Consider the following 22638-nt stretch of genomic DNA (forward strand, 5'->3'; position numbering starts at 1 on the left):
GAAAACTGTTGTTAAACTGTGATTAGCCTAACCACATTTAGAACCAATGTGCCTGGATAATAGCATGTAACTATTGTTTGTTTGTTTTATATTAGTTTTATGTCCCATTAACATTCAGGGTTATTTAGGGACATGCCAGATTCGATGATGGAGGAAAACCAGATTACCCAGAGAAAAACCACTGACCAGAAGTCAGTACCTAGCAACTGCCCTACATGGGATTCAAACTGTCAGATTAAGGTAATATGTCAGGACATATTAACAACTCGATCACCACAGTCCCCTTGGTAACTATTGTAACAAGTTTGAATTTCAAATGATATAATAACCTTCTACCTTTTTGTATGGGGGAATTTTGCGGTAGCTCAGTTGGAAAAGGGGCATACCAATAAGTCTGGTGCAGCAGGTTCAGGCCTGCCTCAAGGCACACTATTTTTGCCCTGTTACACAATAAACTCACCCCATCAGGGATCTTGTTGGCGAGCTTTGCTATCACATTTATATTACTGGTGGTAAGTATAGGAACCAGTACATCTACAGGATTGTGTTCCCCTTCTACCAATCTCTTGTAGTCCAAACCTTCATGAGAAATAGAATCTTAGACTAGTATATTGCTTTATAGAACTAATTGACACAGAATCTTAATATAATGAGTATTGGTCTTGGAAAAATACAAGAAAGTATGTATGTACAAAGACTAGTCTAAAAATAAACACAAAATAGAAAATCATAATTACTTAATGGATGAAAAAAGAGAGTTGAACCTTCCACAAGTAACAAGAATATTATACTTTCATATACTAAAAAGATCTATTCTGTTTTTGCATATTACAAGCTTAGGGTATTTGCCCTTGCAGGTAGGTATTGATTGTGACGTCATGTGTTTGCGAGCGTAATGTCTTATGTTTCAGAGAAAACGGCGTGAATTGTGCACACAAAATAATGACGTAACAACCGATACCTACCCGCAAGGGGACTAAGTCTGTAATATGCAAAGACGGAATACTAGGCATTAAGTCTTAATCAAATTCCAAATCATAATCAAAATTGGTAACATCATAGATAATTTTGGCAAATTCTAATTTAGTAATTTAGTACCTCTACTTGTCTACCTACCCTCGGCGGAGAATTTAATTTTCTTGAGAAGTTTGACATGAGAGTCGGCCGTGAGTGTACCGGCTAGTGGGGTATCTATCCCCAACATAAGTGTATAGTAGTACAGTAGACGACTATGGTCTGTTCCCTCGACGGACGGGTACACGTAGGTCGACATCTTCCCTACAAAGTCTCCACTTCTTTCCTTCAGTACAGACACGATACCCATCCTTCCTACGCGATCTTCGATCTCCTCTGTCTGTAGCCTAGTATACAAAATTAAAACAACAAATTAACAATTAGTGTCTTTAAGACATATATATCCCTACCTCCATATGAACATGGGATGGGATGTGGCACAACCGAATAGGACAGGAGGGATATATATGGATAGAAAATACTGCGTGCCCCCCTTCCCAAGTTTGTGGACAAAAACAGTTGTTGGTACTTTTGTTATGAGTGTGTTGCTGATTATCAGACATATTCATAGGGAATGGATGGTAAAGGTATAAACCATAGCAAGAACATTACAACCTCTCAGACCAGTATGTTTCTCATCAGCAGGAAAAACATAAATCAAAACCGTCATCGTTCTGACGAAACATGTAAACCAAATAAACATAGAATCCTTGATGTTGATCAATGCTCCATCCTATTTATTAATGGCAACAGGAAGGAAGCATTTAACCATACATCTAGGGTCTTTGAATTCAACCTTCACCTATATTCAACTTCTGCCAGACTAAAGTGTGTTTAATTGATATATTTTAGATGTGTAAATGGGGGGCATATAGCAGATGATGTTCCAAATTCAAAGTCTCATTAACCAAGTTTAACACATATCATCAGGTGGTAGATATTACAGATTTACTCACATGCTATCTGAGAAGAGGAACTCCAGATGGGCCATGTACACATCCCACAGATTGACAGAGTATCTGGTTGCCAGCGACAATGATATATTATACACACTTTCCTCCAAAGTCCTGTTAATTGATATAGAAAACAAAACATTATATTTTTTTCAAATTGAGGTTTATCTGAAAACAAGATGCCCAGAGGGCCTGTATCGCTCACCTAGGGGGTCAGAGCCAAAATTGGTCACAATCCAAGCAGAAATCTAGGACAAGTAGCGATTTATATATTTTACCTCTATTTCCCCTATTGGGCCCTGCCCCTCCTGCCGGGGGGGGGGGGGGGGGGGGGGGGCAGAGCCAAAATTAATACAAACTCTGTTCTTATTCCCCCAAAGATGTTTCTGGCCAAATTTGGTTACATTCCATGCAGAACACTATGATTAGTAGCGATTTAAAGGATTTACCTGTATTTCCCCTATTGGGCCCCACCCTCCTGCTCCCGGGGGGTCTGAGCCAAAATTTATACAAGTTCTGTTCCCCTTCCCCCAAGGATGCTTGTTGCCAGATTTGGTTACAATCCATGCAGAACTCTATGACTAGTAGCGATTTAAAGGATTTACCTCTATTTCCCCTATTGGGCCCCACCTTCCTGCTCCCGGGGGGTCTGAGCCAAAATTTATACAAGTCTGTTCCCCTTCCTCCAATGATGTTTGTGGCCAAATTTGGTTACAATCCACGCAAAACTCTATGACTAGTAGCGATTTAAAGGAATTGTTGACGGACAGACAGACGTATGAACGGATGCCGCGCCATGACATAAGCTCACCGGCCCTACGGGCCAGGTGAGCTAAAAATCCTGTCAAGCAAAGTACTGTAAGATGTACACCAATGATAATTTGAGATCTTCAATTCACACCACAATATCAGAAATTAATTTACATAACAATTTTTAATGAAAAAATGCGCAAAATTGAAATGGGTTTTATTTAATGATCAACTCTGTATTTATTCTATGAAGTGCATGCAGAGAATACAAGCGGCCCATCTGACTATTGGAACAATACAACACATCAAAAAATATGATAGCGGCAAACAAGGCAATATATAGAAATATTTAATAGAAGAAGTTCAGTTTCTGAATATATCTGATGAGTTTGACCTTGATAAAGGTGATCAAGGTGATTAATTTTAATATACATGGTAGCCCTTCATGCAAACATGCCACAATATCAGGTCTCTAGACCTCGTAGCTATACACATGAAGTGGCTTAAAGATTTCAACTTATCTAACCCCTGTGACATTGAATGGCAGTAAATGGCATTCATTTGAACAAACTTGGTAGCCCTTCATTCCAGCATGTCACATGCTCAATATCAGGTCTCTAGGCCTCTTAGTTATTCACAAGAAGTTGTTTAAAGATTTTAACCATTTTGACCCGTGACCTTGAATGGCAGTCAGGGTTATTAATTTGAACAAACTTGGTAGCCCTTCATCCAATAATGCTGCTGGCCAAATATCAGTACCCTTGGCCTTTTGGTTATTGAGAAGCAGTCTTTTGAATGAAAAGTTTATGCACAGGACATGGCTAGCCAATAGATAGTCTGCGCTCTGTATGTGCTATATTAATAATGATTACTTATCGATACTTACATGGCTAGTCCACAGATTGTCTCCACTTTGTACGTATCATAGTAATAATGATTACTTATCGATACTTACATGGCTAGTCCACAGATTGTCTCCACTCTGTATGTGTCATATTGATAATGATTACTTATCAATACTTACATGGCTAGTCCACAGATTGTCTCCACCCTGTACTGACTGTCCTTTGTAAAGCGTCCAGTATCTATACCTGGTGGTCAAAAATATTAAAATTGTATACCAACACACCTTAGTTATACTTTAACGGGTGTACGGACCTAATCTAATCAAAATTAGACTGGTAATTTTGCTCCACCACATTGCTCTATGATACTATTAGTTACACAGTTTGTTAGTGACCTAATACCGAAAAATATTGGGTCTGAAATAAACTTCTATCAGGCAAGGCTTCGCCTTGCCTGATACAAGTTTATTTTAGACCCAATAATTTTCTGTATAAGATCACTAAAAAACTGTGTAGCGAATTTATCCCGTCATAGACCTTTCAATGAAGTAACTGCAAAAGCATTATGTACTGAGTATGGAAACCAAAACGACTCAAAACTTAAAACAATTTTCACCTCATTGAAGACTCAAATGCGTTGTCATGGTCCATTTCTGTTAAATAATCCTAAATAAGTGTTACCGATTTTGGTTTGCTTTGAAAGTGGCTATCAGCACTATCATTTAAACATTTTGTCTCCATCTCGTTGAGTGTTACTTGACTGCTATCTTGTTGCTAATGACATCAGGGGCAAAGAACAATAACTCTATTGTCCAAACCTGATACGATTTCTACTAACCTGATACGATTATATCTTGGATATCATGTGATGTCATTTTAAGCAATAGGAATACAAGATTCTTGTCTGAGGCGGGAAAAACTCCAATATTACCCCATTACGATGGAGCATATTGTAGAGCATCATAGTGGAATGGAATTATAGTCTAATTTTTCAAGTTACATTGGTACAGACCTAGTCCAAGCTCTATTTCCTAAAATCAGTTGAACTTTAGCAAAATTTAAAGCTATTACTTAATCATTATGATAAAAATCAAAGTACTGAAAGTACTGAAGGAGGCGTAGCTCAGATTCTAGACAGGGTAATGATATATTGAAATATTAAAGATAGATCATAATAGAGGTAATAGTTCATGTTCATGTTATTTTCAATCAATATTGATTGAAATAACAGATTGAAAATTCCGTGCTTTCGCAGAATGGCTGTTGTTTATTATAGGATAATGTGGATAAAATATTTGCAAATTGGTTAAATAATAGAAATGTTTAATCTTATAAGGTTGTTAAACATAAATGCTCCAAAGAACTTGAAAATATTGTATGAGAAATAAATATGAACAATGAATAATGATATATAGAATAAAAATGATGCAAGACTAATGTATATCCTTTTGAAAGTTTGTGTTGGTTTTTACATGTTTTAAATTTCAATCATGGTTTGAACTTTCTACCATCTGGGCAAAGTGTATGAAAGTGGTAGTTATGGTCCTGCTGAGCTCAGCATATACTGGCAGTAGAACGACTGGCTGACTCATTGTCAGTTTAATGTGACCAGGTGTGTTTGGTGTCTTCAGCGGCATGTTCCAGTGATATCATTATACATGTAACACAATGAAAGGGTAAGAGTTCCACTATACAAGAAGACCCAACAAATACAGCACAGTCTGTGCATGTTACACACATCATACATTGGAGGCCGTCCATGCCATTAATGAACCCAACAATAAAATATTGCCAAATCCAGTGTCAATCTGTCAATGTTAACAACAGTGTAAGGTGAAGTTGAAATCAATGTCCAACAATTTTCTCCCAGGGGATATTCCATTAAAACATCTAACCCAACTCAGGATATTAGGTATAAACATTGATACCCCTGATTTTAATTTACAGAAGTTAAAACTGGATTGGAATATTAATATCTTAACGGAATATCCCTTTGTATAGGATATACAACATCTGCAAATAAACAAGATATTGTCTTCACAGTTTTAACAGATCAAGTGACTCTTTCAGATAGATAAAAATTTTAACTTATCATATAATATTCAAGTAATACCAGGTATCTACATCAACTATCAAGTGAACACAACTGCAGATAAACAAGTGATTGTCTTCACATATTTACAGGTCAAGTGACTCAAGTCGGATAAGCTTTTAACTAATCATATGACATTCAAGCATACCATGTATCTACATCAATTCTCAAGTGAACACATCAGCAGATAACCCTTTACCACATGCAAACTAGTAGACTTCATCATCATGCTTCCATTAGGAAAGTATACAATGTTCAAATCGAACATTGTTGCAACATCTGTCAAGTGTATGCACCATCTCAATGGCACTTTGTGAAGTTTTCAGTCTGGATTGATAATACTTTTTTTAAAGTTGGATTTATTTACTTTTATGTTTATTTTTGAGAAATGTTTTGTGAAAAATGTTGCTTCAGAATTAATCAAACTACACAGTGATGCTATCATTTCCAAATATTATTCGACATGAGGACTTCAAAAATTAGTAAAAACGTTTTACATGTCAAAAAATGGGCGATTTTCTCGGTCGGAAATACTCAAAATATTGCCGATTTTTTATAACTTAAAAAATAATATATGCACAAATTACCTGAAATATCGTAAACAAACTAATTAACGTCTGTATCGTGGCTCCATCAATATATTTGTTCTGTAAAACACTGTTATTTCTGCTTTGTCCGTGCCGGTTCACCGCCCGTTAACCGCTTCTTTCACTTTCTATCGTTCCGAGTAGTGTGTTTATTGTAGGATGTTAGTACATTATTTGTCGTTGAAAAATGCACGAAAATAATCTTATCAACTTTAAATGAAGTATATTAAAGGTTTATTGAAGTTTTGATAACAGTTTTTAACAAAATTATCAACACTCACGGCTGTAAACTCGCCAGCCATTCAAGGACCAACACGGCGTCAGGTAATGGCGATAGTACGGGACCACGCCGTTCTTCATGAACGTCAGATTTTCGTTTGGTCAAATTGAATAAAACATCGTCTAAATCATTGTCATATTATATCCTTTTAGGCCTGTGATATTTAAATATCGTGACATCGCACTTACAATTACAAATATATGCCGTGATATCAACAGCAGAAGCCATGATGGCGTCCCCGGTAACATGACAGGAAGCAGTGAACACATGTGTGATTTTCTCGGTTAATTTATTCTGAGTTTTATATAGTAACACTCTGCATGGTAGTGCGTCGGCAGAGTTTATAACAGTTGTCTCCCTTTGTACGGACTGTTCTTGCTGACATGTTCGTCAGTTTTGGGGAATTCTAGTTCATTTTTGTAAAATATTAGTGGAAAGGCCTAGCAATATTCGATTAAATACCCGTAATTGAAAAGGCATTTATTGTCAGTTGGATTATTTTTACTAACAAACAAGTTTATATGCAATTACTGTTAGATTCGCGGTTTGTAAGTTAGTCTGCCGTAGGTTAGTAAGGCTAACAGATGCAGCGTACTCACTAGTATAGAAGTATCGATATTGAGACACACTTTCGGTGAGAATAATTAATGCCTTACTGTAACATTGAAAATAAGTCTGAATTAATTAAGTGGGAAATTATAATGTGACCGAAACATGAATGTGACTGAAACATGAATGTGACTGAAACATGAATGTGACTGAAACATATGTGATAAACGAAGAACCTCTGACAGTTAGTATAGACTGCTGTACAATACACAACGTACGCTACAATACACAGTGTAAAGTTATCTCCCGTAGTTCCAGAAACTGTCGATAGGATTACCAAGGTATAGTGTTCCGGTGACCATTGAAAACCAAAGTGATTCCATAATGGCAGGCGTGTATTACACACGCCTCCATAAAAAATCAATGTCAAGTTTAGCAGAGACCTATGAAGTACTCTGTATCAAGTATGGTTTAGTTCATGCTCTACCAAGGTAAGAAAACAAGTTTCTGATGTTTGGCAGAATGGAATAATGTTCATTCCAACATGAAAATTTTGATTTTCATTAAAATCACACCTACGAGGGATGTTCAGAAATTAATGTTACTTGCGCAATATCTCGTGGAAATTGTGCTAAATGGGCTTAAAAGTACCTCGTGGCGATAGCGTGATATCTGAAGCGTGATATAGGTAAATATCTCGCTCACAATTACACTGACCTTGGTGCTGTGTACATTGTTTTGTAGTGCACTCGTTACACTCTATACAAATATGGTTGGCAAGAGAGTTGAAAACGTAATTGAAATAAGGGCCTATATCAAAGGTAGGTCTCTACTTGGCTTAAAGCCGGTGGATATTCATCGTGAGGTGTGTGATATATATGGAAATATATATATAAGTCATATATGACTATTTGTAGGTGGGTTGCTCGATTTAAGTCGGGACACCAGCAGCTTAAAGATGCTGCCCACATAGGTCGCCCTGCAACAACAACAACAAAGCATAACATTGAACTAATTCGGCAAATCCTTGAAAAAGATGCAAGGTACACTGTCCGACAGTTAAGTAAAATGACAGGCTTGTCTTTAGCACATATTCATTGCATTTTAAAGAAACATCTTAAGCTGGGCAAGATCAATGCCAGGTGGATACCCCATTTACTAACTGACAACCAAAAGAGGTCCCGGTGTAGTATGGTACACCGGGTTGACAAGGCCAAATCCTTATTGAAGAAATACCCAAAATACAGCAAAAAGGCTTTTGATAATTTGGTCACAGGTGATGAAACATGGGTGTATTTTTTCGAACCCAAAAGAAAATGCTTTAATCGAATCTGGGCAAGCAAAAACGCCAGGCGCCCTAGCATTGCTAAAAGAATACGCACCGTGAGGAAGGTTTTGTATGTCATATTCTTTGACAACAAGGGTCCAATCATTCAAATCCCTATTCCAAAAGGCAAAACTGTCACAGCGAAGTATTATAGAGACGTTGTACTTCGATAATCTTAAGAAAGTCTACAAACGCCGCCGCCCACAGACAGGTTTGAAGTACCTCAGGCTCTTACATGATAATGCGCCAGCACACAAGGCGTGCATTGTAACGGAGTTTTTGAAGGCAGAAAAGGTCACTGTCCTCCCCCACCCTGCATATTCACCAGACCTGGCCCCCTGTGACTTTTTCTTGTTCCCCAAACTAAAATTTCACCAGTCTGGAACAAAATATAAATCAAGAAATGCCCTTGGCTCTGCCATTTACCAGTATCTTATGAGTATACCAATTCAAGAGTACGAAAACTGTTTCCAAAAGTGGATCGATCGGTTGAAACGATGCATAAATGCAGAGGGGGAGTACTTTGAGGGACAGGGCAAAGTAAAATGATCAGAATTACTTCTATCAAAGAGAAATCACCAAAGTAACAATAATTTTGGAATATCCCTCGTATTTTACATCTAATGTTATATAATACACATTACCTCTATCTAGCTTCTTCAGTTGTTTAGCTTGAATAGAGTCCTCCAGAAATTCCTGATATTGTTTAAAGTTTTGGACTAGTTGGGCGATCTCCTCTGGCTGTTTAGCTACGTCAGTCCTGCTGACGTACGTCCGGACCTTTTCTATTAATCTGACTGGTGGATACTGGTACAACAGACCTAGCTCAGGGTCAAAGGTAGGTCGTACCGCTGAGTAGATTTGTAGGGCAAAGTAGTACAGCGCCATCTGTAGGGACATCGTGGTGAAGGGGAAGTCAGCAAAATGGTCGTGGTCCGTTATCTCCTGTGTGGAAAAAAACCATCACAACCATGGTCAAATAATCGGTGATATAACTATATATCATTCTACAGTAAGAAAGTCTTAAATGTGGGAGGTAACCAAAGTTTCTCGAAAAATAGGTGGTCAGGCAGTTACCGGCCCTAATCTCAATTAAAACTAAACTATACCAAAGCCACACGAGTAAAGTATGATTATGGTACCATCAATTAGTCCCACCGTCTGGTGATTGCGAGTCACAAAAACCATGTCTACACACATGACATCACAATCACCAGATGCTGGAACTAATTAACTGTAAATCATACTTCACCAACGTTGTATTGGTATCTTGAAGTTGATGCATTGGAAAATCATACCAATACTCTCTGACAAATTCCACCAAAAATGCCAGTCAACCATCCTAATCTACAAGTTTTGGACCATGAAATTTTCTTGAATAATTTCATAATGTCATTTTAATCAATAAGAAATTTAAACCATGTTGATATTGCCTTTGAATACTTTAAACAGTAGATCCTCAGAGATGTTGTCATGTTTTTCATCCCATTGAGACATACTTACTTGAGGAAGAGCCAGAAGAAATGCTAGCCCCAAAGTACTATCTGTTGTCATTTTTGTCTGGGCTATCTTCAGTAGCACTGTTAGTAGAAAAAGGTACATTTATGATCACCAGTAGGAAAATAACAACATTCTGATATTCAGTATTCATATAATTTTATTTTTGAGAGATACAAATTTTCATGTAATTTTGCAAGATAGCTTGAATAAGAACTTAAATGTTTTCCAAATAATTGCACAATGACTGCATGATTGTCAGTATGAATCTTTTAATTGAATTTGCTGTCCAAAGCTTTGAAAGTAATTGAAAATGTATATATGTAATTCATTTTTGTATTGCTATTATGATATGGCAGTTCCAGATAACAAATATTTTCATTACCTACCCTGTGAAGTGGATTGTGTTTTTTCTCCCTCAGTCAGCATTTCCTCTAAATACACTGCCCTAAGTAGACTCATCTCTGTACTGAGGTCTTCATCAGCCTGACATCGCTGATAGTCGATAGCACTCTAAACCAAAAATTTATTTAATATTCTTTATCAATTTTCATTTTTATAAAATAAAACACATTTTAAGACTTTATCATATATTTTTCAATAAAACCATAAAATTAATGCTCCACCACCGAAAGAGCATAAATGATACTAATTATTTGAACAATAACCAGTGTTTAATCATGTATATATTTGTCTAAGTAACACAAAAAATAATTTGAAATAATTTATTTTGCTTTTGGTACATGCACATTTTGTACTTCATTCCATATAGGACATATAGTGACACAGCTTTTTTCCAGGATGCAATAAATTATTTTTAATATTTTTAACTTGAAATAAAATTAAAAGCTCAATCTATTCAATAGTGGTAATGGTGTAAAGTCAGTAACTTTTGTAACTGAAGAAGAAAACTTATTTGTCTGCTCCTGTTTTTGATAGAAAAAAACCAAGAGGCCCAGAGAGCCTGTATCGCTCCCCTGGTTATTGTAATGCCAAGTAATGTTCTGAATACAGGATCATTGTTTCTTTTCTAAGGGAATTAACAATTTACCTCTATTTCCCTATTGAGACCTTTTCTATCTGCTCAAAGGAGTCAGAGCCAAAATTTATATAGACTCTGGCTATGTTCCATGCAAAACTCTATGACTAGTAGTGATTTAAAGGCTTAACCTGTATTTCCCCTATTTCGTCCCACCCCTCCTGCCCCTGTTGGGACAGAGCCAAAATGTTCCCCTTCCCCCAAGGATGTTTCTGGCCAAATTTGGTTACATTCCATGCAGAACTCTATGACTAGTAGCGTTTATAAGGATTTACCTCTATTTCTCCTATTGGGCCCCACCACTCCTGCCCCTGGGGGGTCAGAGCCAAAATGTATACAAACTCTGTTCCCCTTCCTCCAAGGATGTTTCTGGCCAAATTTGGTTACAGTCCATATAGAACTCAATGACAAGTAGTGATTTAAAGGATTTGCCTCTATTTCTCCTATTGGATCCCGCCCCTCCTGCCCCCAGGTAGTCAGAGCCAAAATTTATACAAACTCTCTTCCAAGGTGAGCTAAAAAACCATTTGTCAACGTGGAGCATCTTAAATGATTGGGATATAAACATAAAAATCATGTTGTATGCAAACTTACCAGATCCAGATATGCATTTTGAATGGCGTCACTATAAAACGGATGACATCCTTGTCTTTCAAAGTTTTGGTTTTCGTCCTGATGACTCCGGTCTGACATGGATGTGGACTGCTTTGAGGACTTGGTGAGGTAATTCATCGTCCCATGCCACCAGTTTTTATCTGCCATGGTCGACAGCAAAGCTTTGGTTGACTTTGTTGTCGACGTCAGAATATTTTTGGTTTGCGTAAGGGCTGCCCTAGCTGATAGAGGAACCTCCACGGTCTGATCTGTGTCCTCCCCCATTTCTCCCTGGACGTCGGTATTCAGCGAACGATGGAGTATCTGTATTATACAAATTATAATTGTACATTAATAACTCTGGTAAAAATAAGTAAAAAAAATATATCTATTTAACAATAATAATTACAATCAATTGATTAGTTTATCTAACACAGTACTTGATTGATTTACATATTTAAGCAAATTTACTATATATAAAATTTTTGTGACAAGTATATAGCATGAAAGTCAACCTGGACATATGACTAAGATTAACTTTAAAAATCTCTAAATTTCAATTTCAATTTATTACAAATGTTCCAAATGCTACTTGTATATCTAGTAAAGCATTTGTCTGTAGAATACATTTTAAAATTACTATTACCCGCAAGTATGTATTCTTTTCCCTCCTGAATTTTACCGGTAAGTTTTCAGTGAAAGTTTTGCCTATTGGTCAAATTTCTTTCCTACCTGAGTTTCCAGTAGAGCTTTAGCCTGTAGGATAGGCTCTATCATATCTGCTGTACAGTAGGTCACGGAGAAGGACAATAATTTAGCCCTAAAATGAACCAAACAAAGGTATATGACAAGACAGTACATGTATTGATTTATTTTCAATATTTTTTCATATGACAAGACAGTATTAATTTATTTTCAATATTTTTTCATATGACAAGACAGTATTAATTTTTTTTCAATATTTTTCAAACTTTCTCCAAGCTGAATTCAAGAGCACTATTGCATCTTTTCATATTACAGAGCTACCTCCCTTGTGCATACATGTATCAATTGTGATGTCATTATTTTGTAAGCAATACTCATGTCATTTTCTCTGAAAGTATGAGGTTACACTCGCAAATTTTTGATGTCACAATCAATACCTACCTGCAAGGGAGGTAATTCTGTAATGTGCAAATATAGAATTGTGTTGGATAAACAAACAGAATTTTATAAAGAAACACAAATTGTGCCTTTTAGTAAGAGTTCAGAGCTTTTCCTGTGAAACATTCACTATCAACAAATTAGGTAATTCTTCTGGTAACTTCTAATTTTTTCAGTCAACACAAGTAAATCATAATAAGGTATCTCTAAATGTAATTTGTATAATGTATGTCACAGATTTGACCACTACTTACTTAGCAGCCATGTCAGTAAACTTCTCCTGCCAGGCAAGATCTACACAGATATTCCAAGCACCTCCGTAACACTGACTCATCAGGTCTTCGCACACTTCAAAAGCAAACAGGAAGTCTTCCCCCTGTCATATCAATATATAAAACGTTGTATCAAAATCCATGTAAAAGTGACTTCATGGCATATAGATTTTCTCCATTTTTCTTCCCAACTCGCCACATTAGTGTGGGCAAGATAAAATTAACAATAGTAAAGATAAAATGTAGGCTTAACTTTAAATCTGTACTAAAGAACCATCCCTTCATTATTAACCATTGACCCCAGCCATCAGACCATTATGGTGAATCTTGCCCTTATATACCTTAACAGCAGCCTCAGCTATAAGATGTAACACTTGACCTTCCCGAAGTGGCCGGTCATCTCCACTCACTCGCAGGAGATGTCCCAGCCTCAGCAACTGTCAACAACACAAACAAACAACACTTAAGACTTTTATCAGGGAATCGGGAGCTCTGTAGTAGTATATTATTATACAGTACTATCACAGTAGGTGTTTCTATACAAAACAAATTCCGTGGAAGTTACTGCAGATTTTGGAATTGGGTTAATATGAATACATGAAGTTTGTTTATCAACTATCTCTTTTTCTTATGAAAAGAATTAAAAACTTTGTTATTTTCTAATACTATTATCTACATAATTTTTATCTGTATTTATATCTTTGATCTTCTAAATTTCTATCATTAATATATAACTAGCACACACCTTTTGTCTCTGTCGGAAAGAGGTAGGTTTAGTATTCACAGCTTGCCGGAGGAGATCCAGACGATTATCACTCAGTCTAACTGTAATTAAATGTAAAATACCATTGAGAATATACTAAAATTATCTTAAAGATATATATATATCTTAGCTCACTGCTCTATATTAGATGAAGATGGTACATTTTTTAATATTTAATGCTGTATGCTTCTCTTCCCTCTTCATGGTAAGAGTATAAATAGTTTAGAAATGAGTAATAAAACAACATCACAAATCATACAATGTACTTTGCACAGACATCTTGTTTGTTATAAAGATATTTTATTGTGTTTCGCTTTTTAAAGGGACAATTCAGTCTAAGAGAACATTAAAATTTGTACATATATCGGAAAAACCCAGTTCTTATAAAAATTAGATCAGTCGGTTTTACTGTGATATGCCAGAAAAGCCCATGGTGGTGAAATGCGTGTGAAATGTTCAAACTTGCTTGCTGTCCACCATTACACATGGTGGTCGAACATCTTGTATGCCGAACCCTGTCCCTTGCTCGTAAAGTAATGCAACTTTTGTCTAGAACTACTAAAATCGCTCTGACAGCAGTGTGATTACCTTATTAGGTGAATTGTCTTGCCTAAAAAATCATTTATCACCTCCTCAGTGGTTATGTAGTTCATTTGTTTAACGTGCGTGACTTTGGCTAGTGTATGGGTACAGCGTACATAATGTACTTGCTTAATCGTATTGATCAACGATTTGTAATTACAACGGTATCAATTAAAATACTAATCAATGATGTAGAATTTGTCAATATGTTATGTTATATGTTTCATAAGAAATGTTGAACAATACATTTATGCCATATTTGCTTTTTGGTTATGTAAAAGAATTAGCCTGATTGAATTGTCCCTTTAACTTTATTCATCCCTGAATTTTATAATGTACTGGTCTATTCTTTGATTAAGTAGAGCCTAAATGTGTCTTCAGGGGTGAATCTTACCTTGTAAAGGTAACACAGATACACTGAAATCATCCAGTAGCGCCAAGGAGCCAATCAGATCCAGCTCTTCTTGAATGGAGGAAGGAAGAGGTGTTTCGCGGATGAGATTGAGACAAGCTCGAGACAGATCCATGCATGGGTCCATCAGATTCGCTGAGGAGTTGAAGTATTCCCTTGCAGCAGAGATCACAAGCTCAACTGCTCTTTCATATGGGACTTTGTGATGTTGATGAATTCCGGGGCGTGCTAACTGTTCACATTCCGAACTCTCCCGTTCCATCAGGTCCCCGGCCATTGTAATGTTCTCACGACGGCTGGAGCACAGGACACTCTCAGTAAAAATCTGGTGAAAAAAGAGAAATACAATAATTATTCAATTGATGTCATTTCTTAATATTTACATTTTCACTGCAGTCCCACTATGTTACCTTAGCATAGCCCATATAGCCCGCTTCATGGAATTTGCCTTTGTTCTTATAAGCTATGCCAACTGAAAGACGTTCAATGCTTTAATATTCTCTCTACAACTTAATCATATTTCAAGACACTAGAAGTGAAAACTAGTCAGAGGAAGGTGTGCAATATGCAATTGGAATCTGGTAATATTCTCAACCAGAAAATTTGTGAATATGATAACCTTAAATCAAAATCTTGAGATAAGTATGATGTATATGATATATCTTGGTTTTAATAAGTGATGGGTTGATGAATGGTGTCAACAATTTGGTCACTTTTTTCATGGTATACAATACCACTTATTTATCAAGACGATTATTAATAATAATGTTTGTATGACATCAATGTGCATATCTCTCTATGAACAGTATGGACAGGACATGACCATGACATCTTATATATTGCTCAATTTAGAGGAAGGAGCATAAAAATCTTTTGACCATATCTAAATTTCTTGATCCCATCTTTCCCCCTACCTCGTGACACAGGCCAGCTGACAGACACTTGTAGACCTCCTTCTGTAGATTCAGCACATCCTCATGTAGACTTCTCCATTCCTTTTGGTCTAGGGGCTTTTCTCTGAATAAAATTCAAATAACATCTTGATGATTCAAAAGTGTTTTGACATTAGTTAATTTATTTAATCAATTTTGATAAGATTTTTCAGATTATATTGCTATAAAAAGAATCCACCTATTTTGAAACAGCATGATAAACAGGTATGCAGATTGGCTATTTTTATCATACAAACATGTCATTTAGTATTAGCGAGAAATTGAAATAAACTGCCGGTTTCACAAGGCCAAGTCTGAATGGATGAAATGAGATGGGATAGACATGGATATTTCAATACACATTCCAATTCATTTGAATGCAGAGTGGATAACATGTATTTTACCCAATACAGCCATAATTTATAGTGTTAAATTTTCACCAATGGTGTATTTTTGCTATATGAATATTTTTTCTCTGAAATCCACAAGTTCTAAACGCCAAACAAATATTCAGAAATTCATTATGTACCTTAGAAATGAAGTTAAAAGAATTCTAGGAAATAGTGAAACACGAAATTTTACCTCTGCGAATATGCCAGTTATAAAAAAAATGTGAAAAAATATTGACCCTGCAAATTTAAAGGGACAATTCACTCACGCTAATTCTTTTACATAACCAAGAAGCAAAATATGGCATAAATGTATTGTTCTACATTTCTTATGAAACATATAACATAAGATATTGACAAATTCCACGTCATTGTTTAGTATTTTAATTGATACCGTTGTAATTACAAATCGTTGATCAATACGATTAAGCAGGTACAATATGTACGCTGTACCAATATCCGAGCCAAGGTCACGCACGTTAAACAAATGAACTACATAACCACTGTGGAGGTGATATAATGATTTTTTTAGGCAAGACAATTCACCTAATAAGGTAAACACACTTCTGTCAGAGCAATTTGAGCTGTTCTAGACAAAAGTAGCATTACTCTACGAGCAAGGGACTGGGTTCGGCATACAAGATATTCGACCACAATGTGTAATGGCGGACAGCGAGTGAGTTTGAATATTTCACACGCATTTCACCACCATGGGATTTTCTGACATATCACAGTAAAACCGACTGATCTAATTTGCATTAGAACTGGGGGTTTTCCGATATATATACAAATTTTAATGTTCTCGTAGAATGAATTGTCCCTTTAAAGTGCTATAAATAGTATCTACCTTTTCCCAGCATTTCTTGTCAACCTAATCATCAGGTTCCTGGCTTCTTCATCATCAGCCTGGAACAGATGGAAAGGATTTATACATTAACACCTAGAGACATATTTGGACTATTCTGATTCAAAGACTGGAACAGTCCATTATAAATTTTTAGGGGTGAATGAGTTACTCGGGTATGCACAAGGTTTTCCAAAATATGGCCAAGAAATAGTCTTGCATACCCAGAATAACTACTGAATGAAAAGTATTATGGTATATATAATAGCGATAGCTGCTGTAAATCAAATTTTAAGACTTAGGAAATAATCTTAAGAATGGAAAATACATTAATTTTTATATTATTATAATAATCGTTACTATTTTATGTACATATTATATGCATGGAAAAGATATGATAAAAATTACATATACGAGATTATTTGCCTTGATATCTTACCTCTGTTTCCTTCAAATAGTGCAAAGGTTTCATCACACCATGATTCTCAAGGATCTTAGCCGCACTGAACAAGGAAAAAATGTATGAATTTACAAAAAAACATTTCAACAAATTCAATATCTTAAGTTTGCATTTTCAAGATTTTTTTTTAAGTGGAATAATTTCAACTTTTTACTGCCTTTGAATTTAATAATTAATCTCAAGCATTAATTCTGAAACAGTTCATCTTTTAACCTGATAAAGTTAGTATGTCCCTCACATTTACTATGAGGACCTACCTTAGATGTTGTTTCAGTTTTTCAACCTGACTAAAGAGGCTCTGAGTCTCCTGTGTTCTACAAATCAACAAAATCCATTATAACTTGACAAAATTAGTTCTCGTCTAATCCAGATCCTTGAGTAATTTTATGTTATTTTCCTTCTTAATTTTCACCAATTAAAAAACGTATATTCCAGAAACCTGGCTATATTAGCAAAATATGCTGGCCCTGGTGACATCCAGTCTAGACAGGTTACACTGTATCAAATAACCATAACTCATCACAACCATGTCTGTAATACAAAATACAGTTCATCATGGGGTACTTTTAAATTCAGAGTCGTATGATTATATGGATCAAATATGTCCACGACACTGTTAATATTTTAATATTTCACAAATCCATGTTTCCATAAAAGATAAGATAATTTGTTTGTTTGTTTGTTTGATATTAATCAATTTCCTATTAACAGCATGTAAGGATGGCAGAAGTAAGAATCTGATACAACAAACAATTGACCAATCAGAATCTTACAATCAATGATTGACCAATCAGAATCTTACAATCAATGATTGACCAATCAGAAATCTACAAACAATCATTGACCAATTAGAAAAAGATGCACAACTAAATAATCAACCAATCATTGACAGGAGATTTATAAAATTATACAACCATTGACTGACCAATCAGAAAAGAATTTAACTGACTTCCTTGAGATTTGTATTCTGTGAATTAAGATTTATTAATTACACTGTAATATCAACATGTTACTAATCATAATAGTTTAAAGCCTGTATTCCAGTACAATATTGGTTTAATCTCGTTACAGAATCATAGAAATGTATATTAAATCACATTTATTAATTACCTCAACATTTTTTAAAAGAAAAAGAATTTAAAGTGATATATAAATGACTTACTTGGTACTTGTTTTCTGTTTGCTGGGTAGACATTGGAAGATCGACAGAAGTATCTGTAGCTGATCATCTCTGTAACATACATATAATTGTATCACTGTGATATATTTTTAACATCCATCATTATAATATTGTAATACAGCAAAACATGCTTATAACATATTCATTCCTTATCAATGCTCTTCTATAATATTTGTAATATGTGCATAAAAAGCTATGCATATACCAAATTAACTTTGTAGGTCCCCAGAGGTTTGTTATAACAGTTTTACTGTTATTGAACCTGTTTTGTGCAATATCAATAGCCTCATCTTTTAAAACTATCAAAGTAACATATATTTGGGAGGATTTTCTAGCTCTTGTTATTGATCAAAGTAAAAACCTTTTTTGAAGGTTCAATACATCAGATTTTTTTTCTAGTCACAATTCACAGCCTACCTCTCACAACTGTACACTGCCTCCAGAGCCATCGACATGACGTCATCTTGGGACTTGATCACAGGATTTGGCAGCTGTGGATGAAGATATAGTAGATTGTAATCTTTCAAAATTATCCTTGTTAGAAATCCAGGGGAAGAGCTCATGCTACCATCAAATATTAACGAAGTCAGAAATTTTTGTATACACATCATCTGATACAACAAATCTTATCAAAAGGACCTCCAATTCCTAACTTTCTAAGAAAAATTCTGGAGAGGTTCTAAAAATATCCTGGCTTTTACTACGGTACTGTAGTTTTATATGACTCAATCAAATCATTATCAATTAAAATTTTTAAACTATCGGTATCAGTTTTTCTTCAATTATTTGACAATTAAAGTGACAACATGCAATTTGCATGTAGAGATGGAGAGTTTGTGGTCATCTAAACCACATGGCCACCGAGGCCCCATAATTTACATGAAATGTCATGTTGATGGTAAAGATATTGAATTCATTTGGTGAAAAGCAGTTAACATCATTTTTTTAAAACCGCTTTTTTTTTTAAATTATTAAGAGGCAATAAAGGGGTAAAGAATCTTACATTGACTTTGGAAGACTCAAACACCTTGAGAACGAGGCTGAGGTCTGTCTTCGCCATGGTAACGATGTAGTCGCGGAGTAGGGTGTTGTAGGCCCCTTGGTTTTGTCTTTCACACTGCATTAGGAATGGTACCAACCAGCGATGTAGGTTCTTCACATACATCTCCTCAGTGGACTGTACGTCAAAGGTCAAAAATAAATAATTATTTCACAAAGTTCAGTATGTAAAGTATGTTACAGTGTTTTGCATATTTGAAGAGGCTTGAGTCCTACCATAAAATCTGTGGTGATTAGGATGTCATACTTTGAAGCTTTTGTTACGACGCATTTACCGGAGGGTTGGCCTAATCAACAGCAAACCATACTTTTGACAGCCATGTTGAGTTGGTATATATACTTCAATACTTCGACCTAATGGTACAGTTGTAAGCCTAATGACTAAATTATGACAATTTAATTTTTCCATTTAGACTCATAGGAGTCTACTGCATTTTTTTTGTGACACATTTACACTTGGATTAATTTTCACAAGTTTCTGAAATTCATGATTGAAAAATACATTCAATTTCATGCAAAAACACAGTGGAAAACTCTGAACTTTTCAACACTGTTAATAAAACCATCTACCTTTGACATGATCAGTTCCAGTTTCTCGTAGTCTGCCATTTTTGTAACCGACTCAAACGTCACTGTGTCCTCTATGTGACAATCATATACCAGCATTTCCATGGTTACGAGATCATCTAGGAGGTCAGTCAGGCCCTGTTATCAAACAACAAAACACAAACATTACCAAGTGTGTACATTTGATTAAAACATTAATATTAAATAGAAAATTTCACCGATTGTCAAGAATTATTGCCACCAAATTTCATTGAAATCCCTCTAGTAATTCAAAAAGAGTATACCCCTTCCCCTAACTTTGTTTTGGGGTATATAACAAATATTTATGGAAAATTCCATCAAAACCTGCAAATAAACCAAATATATAAAATCATATCAAATACATATTTCACAATGTTGTAGTTTTACTATGATAATGACGCTATCTTTACCTGAACGCCACGCTCCACTGCCAGTTTGACAAGGTTGATGGCATGTTCTACCTGTAAGGACATGGCCTCTATCTCAAATGCACGGTACCTGTACCAACTTGTCAGTAACTCAGCAGGTATCTCATCACACCTGGACAATAAAAAGAGATATCTTAGCAGAGTCTGTCTTGAATATGCAAAATTAGATTGAAAGTGATAATATAATTATTATTGGTTAACAGTAACCTAGTATGTACCTGTTAACTTTATGGGATACAAAACCCAATCAGTCCATTTCCCAGATAGCTCCTATAATCAGTCTCTTTTTATCGTAAACATTAAATTCTAAACCTTAAATTAACCTCAATTTTGAGTTGTGTGAGGAGTTTTAAACAAGATGTACTGACCTGAACTGGGACAACTTTGGCTGGTCTTCGTACAGGAATTCTCCCAGGTCTACCTGTAAAGGCTCCACCATGCTCCTGTAATGAACATCATAGGACTGAATAACTTGAGTTTAGGACAAAAGCCCCTCCAGACATAAGCCTCTAGAAAAAAGCCCCTCCAGATATAAGCCCCTGGGAAAAAAGTCCTTCTAGACATAAGCCCTATGACAAAGGCACCTCTGGGCATAAGTCCCTACAGACATAAGCCCCTTGGAGAATAGCCCCTACAGACATAAGCCCCTATGACAAAGGCCCCTCCAGATATAAGCCTCTCGAACAAAAGCTCCTCAAAATATAAGCCCCTAGAACAAAAGCCTGTCCATACAAAAACCCTCTTGGTCAAAAGATCCTAAAGACAAATGCCCCTTCTTACTAAAATACTGTCAAGCAATGTCCGCAAAAACAAAACATGTTTGGTAATTATTCTCAGTGTAAGACTTTTAATAGAGAAGATTGGCAAACAAAACATACAATAATACCTTACAGGTCTTGGCCCAAGCTTTAGGATGTGATAAAGGACATTTTCATGCACTACCGTTGATAAGAAACTATTTTAAAAATAATGTTGGACAATAAATCATTTTTGATATAATTACGGATAACATCATTCCAAGACAATTATCAATCAAATAAGTTGGGTGACTTAACTAGCCAAGAACAGTCCCCCTTCCACATACATACAGAGAGGTTGAGGTCCCTGTCCCTTTAAGACCCCCCCAATTCTCTAAGTCTGTAAGTGCCGTGTACCCCTGATAGGTTGAGTCCCTGTTTTTAGGACCACCCGTTTCAGTCTTTACCTGCACTGTTGTGTCTCGCACCAGTCCGTGTCCCGCCAGTTACTCTCCTCCAGAGGGAGTACACCACTATTATCGCTGTGGGAGAGAAAATCATCAATCATCTCTATACCGCTAATCATTCGGTATTCTATCATTGCATATTAAAGGTTTATATGCGCTTTCCAGTAGGAATTCATTGTAATGCCGAGTGTCCATGAGTGTAATGTCATATTTTTAATCAGAGAAAAACTTGCAAGTTTTGTTCATAAAATAATTGAAAGCTTCCCGCAAGGGATCTAACTCTGTAATTTGCAAAGACAGAATATACGATTTATTATATTATAGTTTAATACTTGTTTTCATTAAAATTTCAATAACTTCACAATTTTTTAATGCATACATGAATTGCATACATCACAGGTATCACTTACAGTACAAATTTTGTACACATATTTGATTAGAAGAGGAAATGAAAAAGCTAAATTTTTAATGTTTGATATGAAGAAATGCTTGCTGTGCATGTATTTCACAGCCTTTAATGTTTGTATGTCTGACTTTTGCAATTTATAAGAATGGTGGTCAATACTCACACAACTTCTGGTAATAACTCTCTGTACTCTGTTGGACAAGTTGTTTCAGGGAAATTGGACAAGATAGCAAGTCTGTAAACAAAATTACAGACAAAAGTTAATCTTACTCACTGCTAAATGATTATTAGATTTCTTCAATCCTATCAAGTTTCGCCCTGTTATATAAACACTATTTCTCCTAATTGTAAGGACAGAAAATCTAATGTGACCCTAAATAGAGGTTGTAGTGATTACATGTGGGCATTGATTTATGGGAGAGTTAAATCCCCTTCTCAGTTGTGGTGGC

At 35.7% G+C, this 22638-nt stretch overlaps 1 protein-coding gene across 1 annotated transcript in view; it reads right to left on the reverse strand.

Annotated features, from left to right (window-relative positions):
- LOC138333091 (NBAS subunit of NRZ tethering complex-like) overlaps nucleotides 1–22638 on the reverse strand; it is a 50390-nt gene that overhangs the window by 11150 nt on the left and 16602 nt on the right. Inside the window, exons 22-46 of the mRNA XM_069281223.1 lie at nucleotides 22353–22424; nucleotides 21784–21858; nucleotides 20948–21022; nucleotides 20562–20691; nucleotides 20134–20268; nucleotides 19508–19681; nucleotides 18922–18995; nucleotides 18487–18555; nucleotides 17582–17638; nucleotides 17304–17367; nucleotides 16868–16926; nucleotides 15614–15716; nucleotides 14682–15024; nucleotides 13688–13767; nucleotides 13284–13379; nucleotides 12925–13046; nucleotides 12260–12347; nucleotides 11528–11851; nucleotides 10284–10407; nucleotides 9901–9977; nucleotides 9042–9342; nucleotides 3742–3808; nucleotides 1971–2081; nucleotides 1117–1361; nucleotides 461–579 (exon numbers count right to left, since the gene is read on the reverse strand). Of these exons, the coding sequence (XP_069137324.1) occupies nucleotides 461–579; nucleotides 1117–1361; nucleotides 1971–2081; nucleotides 3742–3808; nucleotides 9042–9342; nucleotides 9901–9977; nucleotides 10284–10407; nucleotides 11528–11851; nucleotides 12260–12347; nucleotides 12925–13046; nucleotides 13284–13379; nucleotides 13688–13767; nucleotides 14682–15024; nucleotides 15614–15716; nucleotides 16868–16926; nucleotides 17304–17367; nucleotides 17582–17638; nucleotides 18487–18555; nucleotides 18922–18995; nucleotides 19508–19681; nucleotides 20134–20268; nucleotides 20562–20691; nucleotides 20948–21022; nucleotides 21784–21858; nucleotides 22353–22424 (3184 nt within the window). The remainder of the gene's footprint in view (nucleotides 1–460; nucleotides 580–1116; nucleotides 1362–1970; nucleotides 2082–3741; nucleotides 3809–9041; nucleotides 9343–9900; nucleotides 9978–10283; nucleotides 10408–11527; nucleotides 11852–12259; nucleotides 12348–12924; nucleotides 13047–13283; nucleotides 13380–13687; nucleotides 13768–14681; nucleotides 15025–15613; nucleotides 15717–16867; nucleotides 16927–17303; nucleotides 17368–17581; nucleotides 17639–18486; nucleotides 18556–18921; nucleotides 18996–19507; nucleotides 19682–20133; nucleotides 20269–20561; nucleotides 20692–20947; nucleotides 21023–21783; nucleotides 21859–22352; nucleotides 22425–22638) is intronic.

The sequence above is a fragment of the Argopecten irradians genome, chromosome 10 (genome assembly GCF_041381155.1).
Source record: "Argopecten irradians isolate NY chromosome 10, Ai_NY, whole genome shotgun sequence".
NCBI classification, from domain to species: Eukaryota; Metazoa; Mollusca; class Bivalvia; order Pectinida; family Pectinidae; genus Argopecten; species Argopecten irradians.